Source organism: Gavialis gangeticus, unplaced genomic scaffold (genome assembly GCF_001723915.1).
Source record: "Gavialis gangeticus isolate Ggan-Ray unplaced genomic scaffold, GavGan_comp1, whole genome shotgun sequence".
NCBI classification, from domain to species: Eukaryota; Metazoa; Chordata; order Crocodylia; family Gavialidae; genus Gavialis; species Gavialis gangeticus.
In genome coordinates, this window is record NW_017729007.1 from 1,116,988 (window position 1) to 1,130,248 (window position 13,261).

The 13,261-nt window shown below is 40.9% G+C and overlaps 1 protein-coding gene across 2 annotated transcripts in view; it reads left to right on the plus strand.

Moving 5' to 3' along the window:
- Positions 1-13,261, plus strand: part of EPB41L4B (erythrocyte membrane protein band 4.1 like 4B) — a 236,630-nt gene that overhangs the window by 158,027 nt on the left and 65,342 nt on the right. For both annotated transcript variants that reach the window (XM_019509253.1, XM_019509255.1), the window contains exon 19: positions 8,800-8,904. In XM_019509253.1, coding sequence (XP_019364798.1) covers positions 8,800-8,904 — 105 coding nt within the window. The remainder of the gene's footprint in view (positions 1-8,799; positions 8,905-13,261) is intronic.

The window sequence follows — 13,261 nt, forward strand, 5'->3', positions numbered from 1 at the left end:
CTAGCATGTCTCTCGTCGTGATGTGGCGGTCGTGATCAAGGTCATGATAAATGACTGTGAGATTTGCTACATCTCACAGTCATTTAAGGTGCATTTTGCCACCGAATATGCTACAGTGGCTGGATTAATGTGCAATACGCTGCCAAATTTGCAAACTCATACTAACAGTAGTGCCATTAAAGTGGTGCCAAAGGCATTTAATCCACTTTAAACCCTCTTTAAAGTGTCATCTACAAATGGCCTTTGCAGCTTATGCATGAATGAAGCAGGACAGAGTTGGTCTTGACCTGAGGCAAGTGTGGGCAGAAAGATATTTGTTGTGGAGCAGCTATTCTGGGAAGGCACCACCTAATATTAATTCAAAATTAACTCTGTGCATATTGTTGGTTTGCCCATGCCCTTCATGTTCACGTAGCTAAGCTCTCTGCTCCCATCTCCCCTCCCCAGCCCTACTCAGGGTTTTGATTTAATTCATTGCTGAAACTTCCCACCTCCCAAAAAAATCAGCCTGAGGTAGACACATGGTAGAATTTCAACCCAAGTGTTTAAAGGCTGAAAAAGTTTTACAAGCAACTGAAAATGGATTTTAATGATGGGAAGTGTCAAGCAACTTGTTCTGTTTATAATGTGCTTCTGATTTTCAGTGCTGTTAGAGTTCTTTTGTTGAAGGTTATATGCTTCACAGTTCTGATGATTTCTCTAAAACTGTCAAAAGACTAATGTATATAAGTAGTAACTCATTCTTCATCATCTGCTACATTTTAGTCTTTATTTTGTGGTTAACCCTGTACTGCTAGACATGCACACCCATGCAATTATTTGGATGTATTAAAAGCAATGGATGTATAGTTTTTGTGATGCGTTTTGAAAATAATATAATCAAAATTAATGTCATATAAATATTAGGAATCACATACATAAATATAAATGCCCCCAAGTCTGATGTAATCCCACAATGAAATATAAATAAGGATATATTCTCGTAAAAATGTTTCCTTTGGCTGATCAGCTATTTTTTGTCATTATTATTGCTTGATATCATCTCTAATGTGGTACATTAATTGCCTACACTATTTATTTTCATGGTAACACACTTCTGGGTTTTTATCAATGCTCTGGCAGGCTTTATATCCCAAATGCTTCAGCATTTGCCTATGAATTTCTTTCTGTTAAGGCCAACTGTTGCATCACCTTCATTGATCCGTGTTATCCAAATTATCTCATCTTTCAAAAGATTGCAAATAAAAATATTTCTTTTGTGTGGGAGTAAGTAAAAGCACCATCTGGTGCTCTGCATATTCAGTTGTTCTATTTTCTTTGTAAATTTTCCAATCCGAAACTAAATCATAACGTTATATTAGGACTAATTATATTAAGAGTTGTATAACATGTAATGCATGGTGAAATGTTATGTCACAGTGTTGGCTGCTGTTAGAAAAGCGGTGGAGAATATTAACTGATATCAAGTTGCACGGTGGTCAGATGGCTTGGGAGATGAATTGGGGGGGGGGTTGTCTTTGGCATTCTTCCAAGTTCCCTAGATGAAATAAGCTTTCCTCATGTGAGCCATCAAAATGAGATGCCATTCTTGACAGATCTTTGCAATCAGATTGTTTGTCTCAGGTCCATTCAATTAACTGAGTTTTGTCTTTTCATCTTAAATATGTACCTTGAGTGTGCCTTGTTGGCTCCTCCTTGATTGGAATGAAAAATAAGTTGTGTGAACTCCCAAATGCCACCTTTTTTGTGGCACCGATGAGAGATGTTGCTTACATTTGTGATTCTCCCTCTCCTATGGAATTTAATGGTTAACTTTGTTGACATTTGAAATTGTCATTGATCAATAATATCTCAGCTAACCCCTTGGTGAGATGGACGGAGCCGTTCACCTCTCTCAGAGTGATTGTTCCAGGCTCTCTGCAAGTGCACGTAGGCATCCTGTGGCTGTTCCTAGAACTCAGATAGAAATTTTCATTGAGAGAAGCAAGGGTGTAGCTGGGCAGTGGCAGCACTGGTAGCTGCTATTTTTGTGCCCCCACTGAAGTCAGTGCCTAGGGCTGGTGCTCTGCTCACATCCCTTTAGTTGAGCTCCTGCTCTACTTGTAGCATCTCTTAGTTCAGATGTCCTAAATCACACAAATCTGAATAACAAGATAATGCCTCCTATTTCTAAATACCCCAGTTATTGATTACAAGGGCCATTCTCTTTGCTGTTCCTAAGCAGTGCACCCCCTGAGATTGGCCACTGCTGGTGGCATCTGTGGGTGGTTGCTGCTCACCACCACCCCCACCCTGCCACCAATGTATGTGCGTGGTCACCGATAGGCACTCGCCACCCCTCACCCCAACACCAACCCCTAGCAGCCACTTGTGGGAGGTTCTCTCTCACTGCCGCTGCCACCATCTGTGGGCAGTCACCATGCCCGCCCCAGCCTCAGGAGGCACAAAGCGTTCATGCCCCTGAGTTAAATCATTTATATCTGTTCATTTAGGTGACAAAAATCTTCAGTCCCATCTCTGAAGTAAAAACTAGTTTTGTTTAAAGTCCAGGTAACTCCATTAAGAACTATGGGTGTGTGTACATGTACATTAAAGCTGCTCTGATGTGCTGTAATTACAGTGCGGCAAAGCAGGCTTGATTAATCAAGTCTGCTGGCATGTGATAATTACCATGCTCCAGAAGACTCCAGTGTCACATGTAACAGTGCCCCTGTGCTGAAAAATGGTGGTGGGGCACTTTAACTAAAGCTCATCACCATTTTTCAGTGTGGGAACGCTGATACACATGACACTCCAGGCTGTCTCCAAGAGCTGCTCTAATAAAGTGCCCTTTTCTAATAAACCAGTTTTCCAATGACCAAATAAGCCTCTGGAAAACTAACCTCAGAAAGGTTTTCGTCATCATAGCAAAAGAAATGTATATTATTGTTTCTGACCTGTATATACTCTTAATTTAGTTAAGAAAAGTAGAAAAACCTCACGCTGCAAATTGAGGAAAAGTTCTGCTTTTTGCTTAGTTTGTGTGGTCTATGAGATCTGTAATAGTGTTCCTACTTGGTAAATGCTTTCCTTCATTCCTGCCAAATGTTCACTGCTGTATGTTCCCAATCACAGAGGCATGTGATACAGCAAGCAGCTTGGAAGAGTATTTTTCTGCTGTTCATTTTCCATAGGTGAGCAGCTGAGAACAAGACAGCCCCAGGGACGCAGCACAGATGGCTGCCTTCATTTAAGTAATTGCATTTGAGATTGAATTTGTTGTTTTTTAGTCCCAGCCTCTAATCCTGATATCATGTACTGAGATGATCATAGGGAGTGTTAGTCTGATAGAAAAAGTGAGGCAGATTGTTTCAAATGGCAAAAACTACATAGAACCTTTTTTTCCCTATCAAAATGAAGAAGGTGGGTAAAGACGCTCGTACCAGAGGAACAGGAGGAGCAGTGGATGTGTTGTCTCTGAGGTAGATGGAAGCAAACTCATAGGTTGCTTTAAAAACATGAAAGTATATTTCAAATATGAAGCTTTAAAAACACAAACTGGATCCTTTGCAAGGAACAGGAAGTTTTTCAGTGGCTCAGTTCTTGCTTTTCTTCTGTCTCTTTCCTTTGCTTCACCTCATCCAGTGTCTAGTCTCTTGCTCCCTTGCTTGCTAATAAATGGTAAAACCACATTCTGAGCAAGCCCCCATAGTGACACGTGGCTTGTTCTGAATACTACATTCAGCACCTTTGGCTGCTGCTCCTAAAACAGGTTGGGTTTCTCATAAAAGTTTATCTAAGAGAGCATCCATCTTAAAGGTTGTTTACTTGTGTTTTCTTTGTAAGGCTAATGAATAGACTGCAAGAGTGAAGGAACTGGTTCAGTAAAGCTCTCTGATCTTTGGTCAGAAGCTTGCTGTATCTCTAATTTTACAGGCAGTCTCTTTTGACATGTCATTGCATGCTGACATTCATGTTTGTCGTTGTCATTCTCACTAGAAAATGACAGGTTTTTATGCATCCTGCCAGATCAGGAGGCTCTGTCTTGGTTCCTTATTCTTTCATGTAACAGTTGGATACATACACAAAAATACTTTCTTCTGATTACACAACATTGCCATTGTGCCTTATGTTGAAATTGTCATGCACTGTGCTTTTTTAAAAGCATGGGTCGTTCTCATCCTCTATCACTTCAGGTTTTGTTCAAGCCCAGGTCAGTTACTATAAATAAGAAGAAAGGTGATTATAGCTGAACATAAAGACTCTATTTTAAAGAGCCAAAATAATTGCAAGGTTTTTCTCTGAAAATCCATATCCTTTCATATGAGATAATATGCCCTTGCTATAAACTTCAAAAGGTAACAATAGAAATTATTCAACCTAATTCTTTTTCAGAGGTGTCATTGTGCTTTTTTTAGGGCTTTCTACTGTGTTGAAAGCCTGCTGTTTTTTAAAGAACCAAATCAAGTTCAGAGTTAATCATGCTCAGTATTTACTGGCATTCAATGTGTGAACTGTGGGAACATCATACATGTCCAGTCGGGGAAAAAATGCACCCAGTTGGAACATACAGGGAGAATGACCAAAATTAAACAGGAACCATTGTGGAGGTCTGTGTCCACAGACAGAACAGGAGCTAAACCAAGCCAATTCTGGATAATGGGAGCAATAATTAATCTCCTGACAATTGGTAGTATTAGTTTCATATATGATTCTGTGCTTGGCGTGGAATAGAGTCAGTCTGATATCTCAGGGGCCTGGATCTTTCAAACAGAAGTGACATAAAAATACAGCGTTATTTTTCATTGCTATTCCTTTCCACCTAAAGTAAGAATGAAGTCCTCTCTATTTCACACTTCAAATAATCTGCATCTCCCTTCAGGTGATTTGCCAAATGTTGGAGGTTCTCTTCACTGTTTGGGTCTGATCTCCAAGTACATAGAAGTTAGCAGAGATACTCATTGGAATTGTCCCTGACCAAAAAATGATAGCAGTATTCTGCAATATGGCTGTCATCACTAAAATCCCATTGTTTTTGCAATATATACCAAGAACACTTATTAGTGTGCTATGACACATAAGAAAAACTAAACTGCATTTGTTAGAAAGATTAGAGTATATTTGGTTGTGATATAGCACTTTACCTTTTTTTCCTTCTTCCCCGGTACATTTACTGCATCCAAGCAAGCATAATGTCTGAATGCATTTTCCCAGTTCTTTTTGTAAATTATTATGCAAAATCTCTATGGTGTTCCTATTTTCAATCTGATGTAGAATGGAGTGAAATTTTCCAAGTGAAATTTTTATTGAGACATTAAATCAGATTTGAGGATACTGAAATATTTCCTAACTAGATGCAGAGTTCATCTAGTTCCTCATTTTACAGTCTTTCTTAAGAATCTTTCAAAAAATGAGGCATCTATGTTAATATTTTAAACATGAAATATTTAGGCTTTCTGTTTGAAACCAATCTTTGTTGAAATATCCTTTGATTTTTAAAAAATAAGGACATTTTAAAATACTCAAAATCAAAATGAAACTTATTTCATCAAAGCAAATTATTTCCGTACCCTAAAAAAAAAATCTAAATTCCAATTAGCATTTTTTTCCACAAAAAAAAAAAAAAGGGAAATTGCACACTAACCAAAACATCCATTTCTTGGTCAAGTTTTTTCTGTAATTGTTCACAATATATCTGAACTATTTAGTATTATACATTCATTTGTTTGTTCATTATTCTCTGTATTTATAGTTTGCCTGTCTCCCAAGACATGCTCATTAACAAGCTAAGGAAATATAGACTGGATGAAAATACCACAAGGTAGATACATAACTGGTTTTGAACTCAAGCTCAACAAGTAGTCATCAATGGCTCAATGTCTACATGGAAGGAGATATTAAGTGGGGGTCCCCAAGGTTTTATCCTGGGTCCTATATTGTTTAATATCTTCATCAATAATTTGGAGGATGGGATTGAGTGCACACTTAGCAAAGTTATGGATGATACCAAGTTGGGTGGAGTTGCAGACACCCTGGAGGGTAGGACTGGGATCCAGAATGACCTGGATAGACTGGAGAAATGATCCACAAACAATTAGATGATATTCAGCAAGGACAAATGTAAAGGCCTGCACTTGGGATAGAGTAATTGCATGCACAAAAACAGACTGGGAAATGACTGGCTAGGCTGCAGTACTGTAGAAAAAGACCTGGGGGGTTACAACAAACCAGAAGTTAAATATAAGCCAACAGTGTGCTCTTGTTGCAGAAAAGGCCAACAGCATACTGGGTTGTATTAACAGGCATGTCACTTATGGATCAAGGAAAGTCTTTCTTCTACTCTACTTAGTACTGATGAGGCCTGACCTGGAGTACTCTGTCTAGTTTTGGCCCCACACTTCAATAACAAGGATGTGGACAGATTGGAAAGAGTCCAATAGAGAATAACAAAAAATATTATGGGCCTGGGAGGAAGATTTATGAGAAAAAGCTGAAAGAACTAGGGTTATTTAGTTTGGAGAAGAGAAGACTGAGGGGGGATTTGGTGAATGCCTTCTAATACTTGAGGGATGATTACAGAGGAGATTCATATGGTCTTTTCTCTGTAGTAGGGGACAGGGCTAGAAGTAATGACCTCAAGCTTCAGCAGAGGAAATTTAGGTTGGAGAGTATGAAGGACTTTCTGACTATGCAAGTGTGGCTTCACTGTGCCCAACCAAAAACCACACTTTGAGTGTCTGCCCTGGGGCACCTGTGTCTGGCCAACCCCCTTCCTGGAGCCCACTCACAAGCCTGGGGTAATTGCTGCCGCCACCCAGGCGCTGGTCTTTATTAGGGCTCTGTGCCACCCAGGGTACACAGACCCTGTAGACCTTGGGGGTGCTTAACCCACCGTGGCACCTTGGAATGCTTCCTTTATCCTGGAGCATTCACCAGTAGCCTCTTGTACAGGAGGAAAGTAAAAAAGTTGTACCCAAGTTAGCCAGCCAGGCAAAGGGAACTGTAAGGTTAGTCTCTCCCTCTTAAGCATACAGAGCAAGGAGTGCTATAACAGATTGCTTTATTGATCAAAGAGGGAGAGAGGGGGAGGAAGGAATACAAAACAATGGAATAGTGCAAGAAAACCAACTTGAACAAAACAGAACAGGCTTGTTAAGCTTTTGATGCACATCTAGATCACTTAATCCTAAATTACTAGCTAAAATTCAGGTAAATTACTCACATGTTCATCTGGAGACTGACAGAACTCTCTGGAGGCTTATTACTTGTTTCATTGTTCCCAAGAAAAAGCCCCCCTCCAAGATGGAGTGACCCCTCTTCTTGTACCTTTTGTGACCTCATCACTCAATCCCAACCAGAAGCAGGCCCATTGGATGCTGACTGATGCTTTTTAAAAGACATCAGCATCACCAGGTGGGATGACCTGGGTCAAACAGGTTGTTTGGCAGGAACTCCTGGACAAAGAAAGAGCGAGTTCCCCCCTCCCAATGGAATTTTTTACCGCCCAGTCATGTATGCTCACTAGCCTGAACACAGAGGGGCTGGGCAGTCTGCTTACAGCAGTGAGACAGACTGGAGAGTGATTTCTTCATAGTGTCACCATAATTCTGCCCTGAGTCGTAGGGCTGGGTTAGATCACCATTTGAGGTCCCTTCCAGCCCTGCTTTCCTATGGTCATTTTTTACTTGACTTGACTATTTATTTCTGCTTCTGTTTTAACTGTTTTTATTAAATGAAGTTTATAAAAGTTCTATCAGGAAATCACTTAAAAAATGACAAGACTGCTCATTCAGAACCAGATCCTTAATTTATATATATTAAGGTTGTCAGGTGAAGACAATGGGGCTGCACCAATTTATATCATTTGAGACTCTGACCCTTAGATTCTTTTATTAGTATGTTTTGGAATATTTGTCTTCCCCACAGCAGTTCTTAAAATGGAGAGTATTAACGTGTACAATAAAATAGCTCTTTTTTTTTCTAATTAATACTTTTTTCCAATGTGAAAGTTGCTTTCAGTCTTTAAATAGATGTTCAAAAAACTGCTTAAAATGTGGATCTACTCTGAAATATAACACAGCGAAAAATGCCCTTCTGGATTTCTATGCTTGTGGTATTTGTATGGTTTCCAAATCAGTTTTACTCACTTCATAATTCAAAGGATGAGGGCTTTGGGATTTGGAGCAGAGGAGGGGGAGCTGTTTTGTCTTTTGTTTTGTTTTTTTAATTGCCATCCATATAGGAATCGGTATAGAACCTGAAAGTCAAGAAGGCTTATTCTCATGAATAAAAAACAGTACTATACCAGTCTGCAAACCACAATCTGCTATCAGTTATACCTGTGCCAATGCAATGATCAGATTATTATCCAGTGAAGTCTTTGAAAACCTCATTGTCCTTGAGATCATACAGGTTAAGTGTTTAAAACCAAAATTTGATTTTGAGTTCGGTTGTTGGTGCAAAAGTAAAATAAGAATCCAGCTCCATGTCTCATACTTGTTCAGTTGGGGAAATGGAGGCAAAACCACCAAGATTTAAAAAAAATTGAGATCATGTTTCTCAGCACTTTGGAGAGCCTGGCTGAATATGCCTGAATATGGATCACGAACCCTAATTGTATAATTTGTATTAATACAGCTAAGTCCTTACTAAAATACTGTACTTTTGAGTGAAATCATTAGTAGTGAAAGCTTGCATAGTATTGTTCAGAGATTTCACATTCCCAGGTTTTATATGCCATTCCATTAGAATTTGCTAATATATGTAAAAATAGCTTAAGCAAAGACATTACCTTGTTTGTTTTTCTTGTTATTCTCTCAGGAGTCCAGCTTTGGTGCGACCTGAAACTACACCGTCAGCCAACACTACAGAAAAGCAGGAAATAAAAGTTTCCCGTGTGAGGAAGTTAACAAGACAGTACAGCTTGTGAGTATCGTACAGCCCTACCTGCAGATTTTTGCCTACCTCCAGTCTGAAAATCAAAAGGGTGCTAATTAGTTTTGACAACATGCCTTCAGAAAGGCACAAGTGCAATTACACGATAATGGTTTTGTGTTGATGTTGGTGCCTTTCATCTCTAAGAATCTAATAGTACTTTGTAGTTGAATGGATATATAAGCAACATGCTCTTAGTGCCCCACTGAAGTACAAGTCCTCTCTCTTTATATGGTAATGTAGACTAGGGAGCTGAAAATACCTTTTCCACTTGAAACTTGGAGGAAAATGTAGGTAGGCAGGTTTACTGAAAAAACTGTAGATATCTGATTAGGTTTCATCAGCTAGTACTGGGCATAGCTTCACAGCCCTTATAGTCACAAAAGGACTGGATATTTATATCCATCATTATCACTGTACATTCTAAAAAATAGTTTTGCTAGTGTTATAAAACCTCATGCCTTACTATGTAATACATCTCAGCTATTAGGAATTGTGAAGAAGCTGTCCATGGAAAATAAGATCTGCTTTCTGATCCTGTTTCTGCCCCTAATTTTTTCTGTGAATTCCAGTATTCCCCTCCCATTGTGAAAATGAGGATAATAATTATTATTGTTATTAATGAATAATAATAATAAAATGAATGTAATAATTAATATTGTTATTAATGACAACAATAAGAATATGGCTTTTAGAACTAGGGGTCCCTCATGCTGATAACCTAACATTACACTTAAGGTGAAGCTTCATGTTACACTTAGACCATACTAAGGACATTTAAAACATGAGTTTCTGCCCATTAAAGGTTGTTAACTTATATGAAGTGCCCTCTGAGTGTCTCAAAGATATGCCACTTCAGGCAAGGGTTAACTCTGGGCCTTGCTCATTTTAGGATAACTTCAGTCTGCTCCACAGTGTCTGCTTGCAGATGTTAAAAAAACACAAAGAAACCAAAAATGCGGCTTTACTTTAAACTTGGCACGTTCCTATGCCAAGCCCCATGCATGCCCACAAGAAGTGGTACCTGGCTCGCCCAACATCTGTATGGATCTGGGGCTTTACTGGGGCTTTTTTGGTTCTTTTCTCTAACAGCTGATTGAATCACCTTTAGCTAAAAGTGCCAAAAAGCCCCACTGAAGCGTCCAATCTATAAAGGCACTGCAGAGCTTGGTCAAAATAATGTGCTGCTTCTTTTGGTAAAGCACGTTTTGTTTTGGTTTTTTAACATCTGCAAGCAGCCAGAGGTATAATGATCAATTTGCAGTATTCCAGTATCCCAGGATGCACTGCTCCCAGCCACCACCCTCAAGCAACACCACTGTGCACCAGCCCTGTAGGGGCAAGTCGCACAATGCAAGCAAGAAATAGTATTCACCCTTAACTATGTGATTGCTCACAGTACACTTTAACTTTAACATTAAATTCAGTAGATTTAGTACAGTCTAAATGTAGCATGTAATTTCACCCTTAATTCATTTATTTTTGTAAAAAGATCCTTAGATGGAATGTGTTGTTGCTATTTGTCTTTCTTATGGACTTATTCAGTATGGGAAGGATCACACAGCCACTGTAGAGAGGTCGTAAACTCAAAAGAGTGGAAAGAAAAAGATGATACCAGCAGGCACCAAAAATATCAATTTAATGAGGAAGGAAAATCGAAACATGCTGTTCTTATGAGAGCTCCTTCTGGCTTCTCCCTTCTCAGTGACTTCAGATATGCAGTAATAAAATATCATTAATATACAAGAATATTTCATGGTTCACAATGACAGTCATGCCTAGCAGGTGGGGACAGGAGTATGGACTAGTACGTTTGCAGGGATTAACTAGGGTTTGGAGCAACCAAGGGCAACCTCAGTTCTAAGCCCAGGGACAGGAACTGAAGACAAGAGTCCGAAGCTGAACCGGAGGACTAACCAGGAATGAGAGATCAGGAAGTAGGCCAAGGTCAAACTGAAGTCCAGAGGGTTAACTAGGATTCAGGGAGTCAGGGAGATGGAGGATTTACTAGGACAGGAGCCATACAAAGATCAGTAAGTTGTGCAGCAAGGCACAGGTGCTGGAGGGGTTCCTAAGAGCAGACTCAGGACCAGAGGGAAGGGACTAAGGCTTGTTAGGTTCAGTTACTCCAGCCACAGGGTAGAAGCCTCATTTGGTCTTGTCCCTGCTGGCTAGGGCTTAGCTTTTCCTGGTTAGTTCATTGGGTTCAGCCAATTCAGTTAATCAGGCTGCAGGGCATGAGCCTCACTGAGCCTAGTCCTTACAGAATACTGATAACAACTTTCTCTTCTATTGCACTTTTCATCCAGAAGGATATAAATATATATGTCTTTCTATAAAACTATTCTAGATCTAGATCTAGTTCCTTTCCCTATCAACATTAAAAAGCAGTCACTTCTGGTATAGAATATGGTAGCATATTGTACCAGCTAACAGTCATACTCAAATTATTTTATGAATAGAAATAGAATAAAAATAACTTGAGTCAAATTGAAAATTTGGAAAACCATAGGTTGCAAACTTATACAGTAATTACACATGTTGGAATATGTCCAAAACATCACACCTAACATATGGGAACACAAAGCCATGGGTTAGCCAACAAGACATGGAATGAGTCTTCAGTATTCTGAGATACCAACCAGGGCTTGCCAAAAATATTTGAAACAGAATTAAGATGGGAATTGACAACTCATACTGGAAAGAGAAAGCAAGTTCCATTATTCCATGCGAGCATATGAGGTAACAAATAACATGGAACTTGGCAGCATTTGAGGCAAAAAAATTCACATGGTTGGTGTCTCCTTGTTAAGACTGTCTAATGTTTCTCAAACACAAATTAACACCGTTTTTACTACCCTCTCTTTACTCACATTTAGGGCCTTGTTACACATTAATTTTGGGCAGCTCCTGGAGCTCATAACCCCTGGATTATCTTCCCATTAACACCTTTAAGTGGCTTAAAGTTCTTGTTATGCAGCTCAAAATTATGCCACTCAAGGGCAGGAGTAGCTCTGACCTGCACACCCCATTTTCTGTTCCATTAACGTGTGGCCACTCCCCACAGAAGTGCTGCTCAAGTTCAAGTCCTCCAGTATCCCAGGATGCAGTCATCCTTTCCCTACTCTCCTATTCTATGGGCTTTCACCCCTAACTGCTTAGTGGAGCAGCCCAGGGACTGGAGCCACAGCTTTTCTATTGCCCCCAGGCCCCTAGTCCAGGAATGGCAGCCCAGAGTACTTTTCCCCCACCGTGTTGAGCCTGTCTGGGCAGGTGGCCACTTCTGGACCCCACGGCCCCCCTCCCAGTGGTGTTTAGAAGCAGCTTCCCTGGCTCTGGCTGCTTGTAGTTATTGCCACCCTCTGTGAAGAGGAGCCAAGTTCAATGCTGGGGCTCACTCCTTATCTCCCTTGCTAGGCAAAGAGCTCTAGCCACACAGCTCTAACAGTGCTCTTCTTCATGTACCTGATCCACATACAGCATAGTGCGAGTTGGCGGCAGCTGCTGTGGGGTGGAGACTTGGCAGGGAAGCTGCTGCTCTGGAGTGGGGCAGCTGCAGGTAGATCTGGGCTGTAAGCATGGGGCTCAGCTGCTGCTCATGTGGATGTGGGAGCTGGTTGCAGGTGTACTTTGTTTCCAGCTGCAGTGAAGCCAACTTTGGGGGGAGCTGGCATGCCTTGGCCAGCCCCACTGCCTCTGCAATACTCTCTCCTCCCTTCCTCTGCACCGGAGCAGGTGTAGCTGCCTGCCAGCAAACTATTGACCAACTCCAGATCTGGATCATGGGGACAGCCACCCCCAACAGGGGATGGGCGCAGCTCAGCCTTCCTGCCAAGGCTGGAAGCACCGGACCCCCACAATGCAGCTGGTGCCAAGCCCCAACCCCATGGAAATGGTCCCAGGGGTCAGCTGCTAATTTGGTTTCAGGGGAGTTGCTTTGGTTTGTACCTTCATGAGCTCCTATCCACCCTGCAGCAAGCACAGCCTCAGCCTCCCTCTGCTAGCCCAGAGGAGCCAGGCACTTGCCCTCTAAGCCTGAGCCTTAGAGGCATACAGAATCATAGACAGTAGGGCTTATAGGGACCCCCCTGCTCACCAGGCCTGTAGTGACAAGTCACAGCTGCGCAGGTGGGGGGCAGTTAGAGAAGGTTTCTAGACTAAAGGTGTGACTCCTCCAAGCTAGCACTAAGCTAATCAACATTTTTGCCACTCACAGTGTAACATGTAACAGGGCTGTTAAAGAAGGGGACACATTTCCCAGATATTTTAAATAACACCGGTTTTACATTCTTTTGAGATAGTAGAGGTAATAAATGTATTGTGGGTAGGCTCAGCAAATGAGGGCCTG